The sequence below is a fragment of the Lampetra fluviatilis genome, chromosome 18 (assembly GCF_964198595.1).
Source record: "Lampetra fluviatilis chromosome 18, kcLamFluv1.1, whole genome shotgun sequence".
Classification (NCBI taxonomy): Eukaryota; Metazoa; Chordata; class Hyperoartia; order Petromyzontiformes; family Petromyzontidae; genus Lampetra; species Lampetra fluviatilis.
In genome coordinates this window covers 10,320,655-10,331,735 of record NC_136292.1, presented here as the reverse complement: position 1 = coordinate 10,331,735, position 11,081 = coordinate 10,320,655, and the positions used below count along the sequence as shown (strand labels likewise).

The 11,081-nt window shown below is 50.5% G+C and overlaps 1 protein-coding gene across 6 annotated transcripts in view; it reads right to left on the bottom strand.

The window, feature by feature from the left end:
* Window positions 1-500: 500 nt before the first annotated feature.
* The window catches only part of LOC144937216 (zinc finger and BTB domain-containing protein 18-like), a 65,892-nt gene continuing 55,311 nt past the window's right edge, over window positions 501-11,081 (bottom strand). For all 6 annotated transcript variants that reach the window (XM_078864572.1, XM_078864575.1, XM_078864574.1 and 3 more), the window contains one exon: window positions 501-5,747. In XM_078864572.1, the coding sequence (XP_078720698.1) occupies window positions 3,286-5,747 (2,462 nt within the window). In that variant the 3' untranslated portion in view covers window positions 501-3,285. The remainder of the gene's footprint in view (window positions 5,748-11,081) is intronic.

The following is an 11,081-nucleotide window of genomic DNA, read 5'->3' as shown; positions in this document are numbered from 1 at the left end:
CAGTAGACATTCCGTACGATCCACAATGGCAAGAAAACAATCCTCTTGGTTCTTGATTTCAAGGTGGGAATCACGAATCTGAGTCAAGCCAATTCACGAGTCATCGGGGAGTGAATGTTCGTCACGCCTAAATTATTCACCCGGGTTGTGGGCAACGTTGATCATTGCTCGTAACTTGGAACAGAAGAACAATGTGTAATGGTAGGTTTTACCCTTTTAACTGGTACAAAACTGACACCTTTATTCAAGGCATCATGTTTGCAATGACCACAACACAAGTAGTCAATAAAGCAAACAAAAATAAGCAACTCTGATAAGGATAATAATATGCACTGTCCTTGAAGTTGATTGGCCCACACCCGAGACGGCTTTCTTGACACCAGAAGGCGTACGCCTTCTGGTGTCATCTGGCCCTACACCAATGGGGACTAGGCTCTAAAGAAAGCCGTCTCGGGTGTGGGCCAATCAACTTCAAGGACAGTGCATATTATTATCCTTATCAGAGTTGCTTCTTTTTGTTTGCTTTATTGACTACTTGTGTTGTGGTCATTGCAAACATGATGCCTTGAATAAAGGTGTCAGTTTTGTACCAGTTAAAAGGGTAAAAACCTACCATTATATTTTGCCACTGGTAAAAGAGATCTCATAGTGTAAAAGAACAATGTGGTTGTACAGAGTGCATGTCGTTAGACACAAGCCGTATGTTTACATGAGTGTGAGTTTCTCTGCTGAGGTCAACCCAACGCCATTTAGTAACGATGGGGAAAATGAGGTAGGGACAGAAACAGATAAAGTATTATTCAAAAGGGCCTAAAACCAATGACGACGGTTCAAGAAAAGCATGCGAAGCTTTATCGTGGGGGGTGGATTGCTCACAAAAAATAACATCAAAATAACATTGCATTGTGTAAATGAAAAAAAAGGTGCAAGATCATTTCCACGAAAATTTGTTCAAAGGCGATAGCGGTCACCCGAGGATATGTATGCTTCATCTGCAACGACCACGATTGCTTCGTGTCCTCGAGCTAAAGAGACCGTTACATGTACGCCACGTGCACAGTGACAGGGTAGTGACGTCACTATCCTGCGTGACAGCGTTGCTACGTCACTACGTACTGGTAGACATTGACTCCCACGGCCCAGTGTTCATTGCTCTATACCTTTTCTTTTCTTAGCAAATACACTGTTTTGCTTAATTATTTTCGGGCTTTTTTCACTTTTGTGAGATAAATATGTTCACTGACAGTGTCCAAAGATCGTTCTGTGCCTCCGTCTCGTGTCATTTAGATTCGTAGGCTCAGAAACGTCGAGATTATTTTGTTACAGTATTTTTTGCCGAAAATAAATACATGTACAGGTGCCTTTTTTCGATCCACTGCTGGATGAAGGCGGCCTCCCTCACCAAAGAGTGTGTTGGAGAAAGCGGCCAGTTCAGATATTGCTCACCAATCGATGTTGGCCATGGCTCGGAAATTTAACTCAGGTTAACGGTTTAAAGCACAGTGCACCGACCAATGCATTTCCACTTCCACCTCCCCTGCCGTCCTTTTATTACCGATTGCCTTATTTAAAATAAAAAAACTTAATTATCATCCTTTTAATATCTTAAATAAAATAGAGAAAAGTAAGTGGAGTCCACTTAGGCCTTGGACCGTAGGCCCGAAGGAAACGCCACCATAGCATTCGTGAAGCTGCCACATTTCACATTGAACCTTTACAGGAAAAAACTCTTACAAACGACGTGCAGGAGGCATCATTAAATGTGCTTCAGGGAGATGCCGCAACATATAAAACTAGAGGATCAAACATATACAGATCAACAAAATTAAGCCTCAATACTTATTATATCCGGCTATCTTACAAACACAGTGCTCTAATTTTTTTTAATATATATAAACTATTGCCAGTTTAATCGGCTACATTGAGTGCGTGAAAACTGTCACAAAGTGTGTGGGGGGGGGGGATTTTGTTCCCTCATCTGAACAAAGTCATCGTGACACTTTATTTAACGTGTGGTGTTTATATTCTCCCTTCAATGCGTGTGTTTAAGTGTTTTTAAATAGCGAAGTGGTTCCTTGCATCGAACTACGAAACCCGGCGACCGAAGATACCTGAACCAGGTCCTGGGCCTCCCCTTGGTCGACTCAGCCTCAAATAAGTAGCTTGTGAAGTATGAGTATTGGAGAGACAAAGGCGGCTGGGAGTGATGCCAGCCACAGAACTCCCTCGTGCGCCTTACCGGACTTAATAGGTGTTCTCTAGCAGTGCTCGCTTCAACAATATATAAGGCTACGTGGGGGGAGGGGGCTGTCTTTGTTGTTTTGTTTCCCATTGGAAGGTTCCGATTTGGAAATGAATTGTACAGAAAAATGTTAATACAAATATGAAAAAAAATTGTTTACTTTTCATGTTTGGGTTTAAGTTGTTTAATAGTTGGAAAATAATTTGTGGAAGTTGCGTGATATCTTAGTGAATCCTTAAGTTTTTTGTTCAAAGTCGACAACCGAGCCATATGCATTGGACAGCGTTCTACAAAGACGCAGCCCTGTAGCCTTTAGTCTCGCTAAAAAGATTTGACACATTCGGCAAATGAGCCATTTGAGGGTGGGAGGAAAAAAACGTAGCGCTCGGAGAATGCGAGGAGGGATAATGGAAATCCATACAGATAGTTCAGGGAACCTACTTGCTGTACCATTTAACTGGTCAACGGTGGTTTGTAACACGTACAGACGAACCAAAGTGCTCGATTCACAGGCGTACGCCACCACACTCACACACACAAAGACAAAGATCCCCCGTGTAGCCTTAACAGACGGTAGGAGCAAGCGCTGTTAGCGAGCAGCACCTGTGAAGGCCGTCACGGCACACAAGGGGGTGGGTTGCCAGCACCAAGCCTGGCCACCTTTGTCTCCCTGGCGGTGATGTTTACACATCGCACCAGGTACTCATTTGAGGCTGAGTCAACCTAGGGGAGGCCCAGGACCGGTTCAGATAATCGTCACTGGGTGTTGACCGTGAGCGGGAATCAAACACACACACACGCACGCACGCGTGCGTTTTGTTCTCAAGATAAACGCGTCACAATAAACCGGTAAATGCGAGGGCGTGGACTTGACCGGCCGTGCGCGCGTGCGCACTGCCTTTCGAACTTTGTGAAAGAAACAACAACATAAATACGATGACGCGACCGCACTACCGGCGTGCTCGCCGCTTGCATACGCACACCACACCACACCAGCACGCGCGCGCGCACACGCGTACGCGGCGCACGACGCTCGATCGCTCTCACTGCGCCGCCGCGACGCTCGACAGCAGGTTGCAGTGGAACTTGCGGATGTGGCGGTAGAGATCGCCCGACTGCGTGAAGCGCCGCTCGCACCACTTGCAGGCGTGCGGCTTCTCGCGCGTGTGCACCACGGCGTGCCGGCTCAGGTTGTGCGAGTACTGGAAGCTCTTGCCGCACGTGGCGCACGTGTACGGCTTCTCGCCCGAGTGCGTGCGCTCGTGCCGCCGCAGCGTGTACGCGCACGAGAACGTCTTGCCGCACTGCGAGCACGTGGGCGTCCCCACGCCGGATCCGGACGCGCCGACGCCACTCGCCCCGTTCCCCGACGCTCCTCCTCCTCCGCCGCCGCCGAAGCCGAACTGGCCGCCGCCGCGTGGCAGCGGCGCCGCCTTCCCGCAGCGCCGGGCGTCCGTGTCGCAGAAGTGGGCGCTCAGGTGCATCTGCAGCAGCTGCGGCGCCGGGAAGATGCAGCTGCAAAGGGGGCAGGCAAACACGCCGGCCGCGGCGGCCGCGGCCGCAGCCGCCGCGGATACGAACGGCAGGGCGTAGGCAAACGCCTCCGCGGGCGCCCCTCCCGCTGCCACCAGTTCGTGGCTCTGCCTGCCGATCCCCGCCGCGCAGGGCCCGCCGCCGCCGCCGCCGACGCTGCTGGCGTCGGAGCGAGGGCTGCCGTCCGTCTCCGTCGGCGAGGAGCCACGCTCGTCACCGCTGCCGCCACCGTCGCCGCCAATGCTGCCTGCGAGTGGCGCGGCGGGTCCGGCCTTCCTCACCACGCTCTCGTACCGCAGCGGATGCGGATGCAGCTCTCCCAGCAGCCCCTCCTCATCCTCCTCGGGCTCGACGGCCTCCCGGTCCGGTTTGACGGCGCACGGCAGCGGCTTGCGGCGCCGCTCGGCCTCCACGTGCCACGCGGGGGAGGGGAAGCGGGTGGGCAGCACCGGCCTGAAGGACAAGTCCAGCGCGCGGTCGCTCTCCACGTCGCTGCCGTTGCTCGTCGCCGGAGAAGCCTTGGGCCAGCGCTCCACGTCGTTCCGGCTTCCCCCAGGAAACTTCCCGTTGAAGACCTTGTCCGGCTCCTCCATCCTCCTGGATGGCGGAGCCTCTGCCTTGATGTCCACGCCCTTGCGTAGCAGGTGGAGATGGTGGCGATGGTGGAGGTGGTGGTAGGACCCGCTCTCCGCTTCCCCCTTGAAGCCGTCCTCCTCAAAGCCCTGGCCATTTCTGCTCGACCAGCGGGTACCGCCTCCACCCCCGCCGTTGTCGTCTTCACGGCAGGTGCCGTCTGGCCCGGAGAGGTGACTCCCACCCGCCGGCCGGCCCACGTGCTGGTACGCCAGCTGCTGGCTGCACGCCTTCACCACGTCGTACATGTGCAGGTAGCTCGCGGCCGCCAGCAGGTCCTCGGGTGGCAGGGCATCCACCCTGAGGCTGCCCTGGTACATGAAGTCGAGGAGGATCGCGAACGCCGAGGGCGTCACCATTTCCGGGTTGAGGTCGATGACGCAGGCGTGGTCCGGGTCGCCCTCCGAGCCGGAGACGGGCCGGCGCTCCCCCGTCGCGCCGTCGCCGTGCTCCGATTCCCGTGGCGTCCCGCCACCCCGATGGCGGGCCGTGTCTCGCTTCCCGGCCCTCTCCCTTGACGGCCGATCCGTCGGCCCGCAGCCGTTGACGAGGCGGGCCTCGTCGGGAACGACGCCACTCGGCGAGTCTCCGTCGCCGCCTCGGAGGCATGGGGACCTTTCGTCCACGCCGCCCCCGTCCCCGCGGCCGGTGCCGCCTTCCTCCTCGCGGCGCCTCTCGCCGCCGTTCTGCCGCTCGCGTCTCGCCACCGCCCCGCCGCCCGGTAGGCGCTCCTCTCTGAAGCACCCGTGCCTCGGCCCGCGCTCCGCCTCGTCTCGCCCGCGGCAGCTTTCGGCGCTCTCCGCGTCGCCGAGACGCTCTTCCTCGAGGCGCGCTCGAAACGCCGCCGCCGTATCGTCGATAATGGCGTGCGGCCGGTGATTCCCTCCGCCGGCCCCGTGCAGGAGAAAGCCGTCACTCCGTTGGGGCCACGCGCCTTGACAGCCGTAGCCTTCGACAACGGGGGGGCGGCGGCAGCGACTTTGGACGTCGTGGTCCGGCTCGGCCCTCTCCCATTTCACTCTGCGACTCTCGCCGGTCGCCACCCCCTTCTCGTCCACCTCCGCGCCGAGTCCGCCGCCACCCTCACTGTCCCCGTCGAAGCGCTCGCGTTTGGCAGGACGGTCGGTGGGCCTGGGGCCGGGCACCGCACGGTGTCCGGCGCGGCACGACAGCTGGAAGTGGAGGCTGCAGGCGGCGAGGACGGCTCGATGGGCGCGGAAGTGTGCGGGCCCCACGCGCACCGTCACGTCGCACAGGAAGCCGCGAAGCAGCTGTTGCCTCAGGCCCCGCAGCAGCCGCTCGCCGTGGCCCGGGAACTCCATCCTCCACTGCTCATAGCCTGCGGCAAGAGGGCAGGAGGAGGGCAGAGGTCGGCACGGGGTGAGCGGGTTGGGGGTGTTGGGGGTTATTCGAGACGACGGTCACTTCAGACAATGTCTGGCTGTCTGTCTGTCCGGACCGCGGGCTGCGAGGGGTGAAGTTTCTGCCGATGACTCAAACCCCGGAGCATGGTCTTGTCCACGCAAACGCCGTTAAGTACGCATGACCACGCAAACCTCGCCCGCTCCGTGGTTTAAAATTTGGTGCTTTTGCTCAAATCAGTGATGGTTTGCGTAAGTAAAAATAGTTTAGAAAGTGATGGAAAAAAAACGTAAACATTTCCTCATTTGGAAACGCATATAGCAGTTTAGACCAGGATGTGTATTAAAAAAAGAAAGGTGTATGGGAAAAACTTTAAAAGAATTGCTGTTCTTGTTTGAACAAACATTGGCACATGGCAGTGCCTACTTCACAAACCCACGCTGACCAGTGTGATGTGAAATCAGATTTCTAAACACACCCACACAAGTGACAGTGGCAACGGGGACGAGGCCTTCATCCAGCAGTGGATTGACAACGGCTATAAAATACCTGCAATGATTGCGGTAAGGGAAGTAGGCCTGAATTGTTCGTACTTCTAATCGGCAACCAACGTCATTTTATGGTAAACAATTCCAAGCAGGGCCCTCTTGAAAACAGTCTTGAGGCTCAGTGAGGCTCTCGTGGATTATTGAATCAACATTATTTGGATTTTCTTGGGAGATATATTTTTCTTGTTTGTACAAATTCTTGTCCCTGTATCCCTGTGCCTCTTTTCTCTCCCCCCCCCTCCCCCGCATATGATCAGATTGTCCTTTGAATAAAAAAAAACGACGTGAGAATTTCAGCTAGACATCAAGCCATCGAGCTCCTGCACATGGCCTGACTTAACTGCTCCATCCAGTGAGCGTGCTACGGCGGGGTCTTTTCCTTCCATGATAGAGGATTTGGGTTAGGGGCCGTCCATAAACGACGTCACGCGATTTTGGACGATTTTTGACCCCTCCCCCCCCCCTTGTCACACGGCGTCACATAAAGTCAGACCCCCCCTCAAATATGACGTCACAAAGCTCTGTCCCCCCACAAATAATTAAACATGCTTCAAATCGCTTTAAACTATTGTCATTGTAGGGCGTATTTAATGTGGCGCTGCACTCTGATGTTGTAGGAGAAAACGTATTAAAACGTCTATTTAATTAAGTAGAAAGTGTTGTCTATATTTATTTAAAAGTTGCGCATTTTGATGTGACGTCACATTTCTCACCCCCCCCCTCGTCACACATCGTCACAAATGTCTAACCCGCCCCCCCCAGGTGCGTGACGTCATTTATGGACGGTCCCTTAGAGTGCTGTAAATATATAAATGGGTCGTAACCCTCCACCACCCCACACAGCCACTAAGGTTTGTCACATAAACAAAGCGCACCAATTAGTTCCTACTTAAATCCACATTTAGAATTTGAGTTCGACGTTTCGCTGGTAATTACATCCATGTCGGCTGGTGGAGGGTTGCGACACGTATTTATTTACGCGATCGAACCCAAAAACCTTAATTATGAATAATATTGGTCGCAAAAGCCTACGTGTTAAACTGACATGAATAAAGCTGCGACGTCGAAAGGAAAAATGTGTAACGGCGACGTTTCAGGCAATGTCCTTCTGCATTGTGTGCTTGTCGTCGCTACAAAAGCAAAGAATATCATAAAACACTTTTAACAGTCAGGACTCGAGTAGAGTTGCTTATGTGAAGTTACCAATAGTTTGGCGATGCCACATTGGCAGCGGTACACAAGCACAAATTTTACGAGCCTCGAAGAAGGCACATTGCCCGAAACGTCGGCCGTTATATATTTTTTCATTTTAATGCCACGGTTTTATCGACGGGTTTGCTGAGTGGTTTTTTTTGGTGAAAAAATCCAATCTCAGGCGTCGTTTGACGCCATTTTTGTGTGTGTGCGCGTTCTCAAGGTTACTTCCAAGAATTATTGCCATCTCGCAGACTATTTGCGATAAGCAGCTTGGAACACAATACCATTAAGCTCGAAACTAAATGCCATTTTAGTTTAACATGCTGTAAATCCATTGAGTGAAAACGAGCAATTAATTAATAACAATAATAACACGCTCGCTATACCACACCCCCTGAACGCCAAGGAATCTCAATGCTTCAGCCAACGAGCCTTACTCAATTTAGATTTAAAGCTTTCGTGACTGCAGGGATTCATATTCTTGGTTCTTTCGGTAAAGTCACGTAGAAGGAAAATAATAAATTAATAAAACAATAAAAATTCTCACGACGTTTCGACTGCAACACAAGCAATCATCATCAGTAAATCGCTTTCCGTGGTGCTGACGTTAGGAAAACCGCCACTTTTTTCAAATGTTCTTGCTGTGGATTTCACACTAGATGATGATTGCTCGTGTTGCAGTCGAAACGTCGTGAGAATTTTTATTGTTTTATATTTTTATTATTTTAGTATTTCCCTTCTACGTGACTTTACTGAAAGAACCAAGAATATATAGCCTTATTCAGTGAAATATTACAACGTTGACGATGATTGATGTTCCCATCCTGCTATAAATTCCCACGTGATGAGCCACTTTCTTGAGCGATCATTTGAGACGGACAGGTCGCTTTAAACAAAAATAACAAGTAGCTCAGTGGGCCCTACCTGATAAAATAAAAATTGTTAAGTTTTAGTTAATTTATTGTTAGTTACTTACCTTTCCTATACTTTACACTCCACTCGTTTTAAAAAAAAAGATGTGTTTGTTGTTGTAACTTTCTGACCCGCCCCTACTGGACATTCGTGAAAAAAACAGCTTCATACCGCATCGGATTTTGTCCGGGATAAATACAGGGCGGCTTCCGATTTACTCTCTCACTCTTTGCTGCTTGTACATCCCTGCTCCCTCAATCACCACTGGAGTTCTCTACGATTGTGAGCGTGTGGGCTTTGGGGTCATGTGGAGCCATGAGTTACTTGATTGAGCTATCATCACGTGTGGCCAGGTCGCTTCTGAAGCAAAAGCTATATAGCCAGTGGGCATTACCTGCTATTTTAAAACATAGTTTAGTTTTGATTTAAAGCTTTCGTGACTGCAGAGATTCATGTTCTTGGTTCTTTCGGTAAAGTCACGTAGAAGGGAAACAATAAAATGATAAAAATATAAAACAATAAAATGATAAAAATATAAAACAATAAAATTCCCACGACGTTTCGACCAAAACACAAGCAATCATCATCAGGTGTGAAAAACACAGCAAGAAAATGTTCTTGCTTTGTTCTCTTGCTGTGTTTATCACACCTGATGATGATTGCTTGTGTTGCGGTCGAAAGTCGTGAGAATTGTATTGTTTTATATTTGTATTATTTCATTGTTTCCCTTCTACGTGACTTTACCGAAAGAACCAAGAATACAGTTTCGTTTATAATGCCCATAATAGACAATGACCATGTTTGGTCTTCATCGGTGCGCTGCAGTCTTTAGTGATGCTACGAGTTTCATGTAATGCGACGAGTAGCAGGCCATGCTTTCCCACCTGATGACGGACGCTTGTGTTGCGCCCGAGATTTATTTTATTTTATACCCACGTGACTTTACCGAAAGAACCAAAGAGTACGAGTATATGTACGCCCGGCAGTTTGGTCTCGTCATGGTTGGTCGCGCTCAGCTCCCTGGCGGGGACGTTGTCATGGTCAGGCTTGGTGATTCTCGACCACACACGGTCTAGTTTAGAGCAACCCCCACTTATTTGCATCTTTGTTGACAGCATATTAAAGTAAAACGTTTAAAAATATGTTCAATTCAGCACATAGTAGGAGGTTTTCCGCCACAGCCATTATTGTGAATCGTCATTTGATGTCTGGTTTAGGCCACATAGTAATGCTCTGGTAAAATGTAATTTGTTCTGACAGCTAAACACGCGATGTGCGGGAATTTAACGATGCGCCAATTATGATTGTTTTAGCTCACTCTCCCTGGTAAGTTGAACAATTCTCACAACCACATTTGGCGATGCTGGGCGGTGGAGGGTAACATGGAAACAACAACAACAAAAATGGCCCTAGATCAATTCTGCGGACTAACCCCAAAAAATATATCTTTTGATCAAAGTTCATAATATTCAGCTGACACGCTCAGTGCCAGATTATCCGAGTAGCAAAAGTAGCATATGCTACGGGCCCCACACTTGAAGGGCCCCGCGCTAAATGCTTTCAGGCTATCAATTCTGGTTCAGTGATTCTGCACTTGCTCTATTACTATAGTACTATACTGCCTTCAACTTTTATGAACGACTGGGTGTCTAAGGTTAGCGATTTGTCGTATTATCTGGCTGTAGAGCAAATTAAAAAAGTACAATTACTATACTATGCAAGTAAAACATTTATTTGTTTTAATATTACGTGTTTTTTTAGGGCCCCTTTATAACATATATGCTACAGGCACCGCACTCGCTTAATCCGGCAGTATGTAGGGCGTGGCTGTGGGGGACATGGAGCGTGGCTGCGGGCTAATTGCGGGCTCTCTCACTCTCTCGCTCTCTCTCTCTCAGGGACATCGGGATCTGATAAAGGCCGCCGCACCCTCGCAGCATTGGCAAGCTGCAAGCGAAGTTCGACCGACTCGCCCAAGTCGGCTTCGGAAAATCTGTCCCGACGGCGTTCCCAAAGAGTTCGTATACATGCACGTACGCCAATTGCACGTAGCCAAACGCGCTCATCGGAGGTGTGGTGGAAGCACAACAAACTAAACACAAATAAAGTAGTTCTAAAGAAATTCGTTCTTAATCTAGATGATGATTTAAAAGTGCATGGCTCCGGGTGTCTCCCTTAATATCGGAAGGAAGAGCGTTCCAGACGGCCGCAGAAGCGCATCTGAAAGCGCCACGCGATGCGGTGAGACCGTCTTTGTTCGATGGCCGGCCAGAAGCCGCTGCTGCCAGGATGACCGGAGTTTGCAGTGATGATGGTTTATGCTAATTGACGAGATAAGCAGCGAGGTATTGTGGCTCATTTGTGGAAAGCACTCGGTGTGTAATGAGAGCAACCTCATAATTGTATTCGTTCGGCAACCGGAAGCCAACGCAGCTCAGCGGGACACCGGACAGACGCGGTCGGATCTTGCAGTACCCGTCACGACACGTGCCAAAAGAATGTTGCACATGCTGCAGCTTGGTGATTATTTTGTTGTTGCCAGACCTCCTCGTGCTTTTTGTTGACGTTTAACTCACTGTGCAGGGTAAAAGGGCTACCTGAACGGTGGGATGATGCATGGCACAATCTACCCGGGGTTAAGATGTACCGGGTTA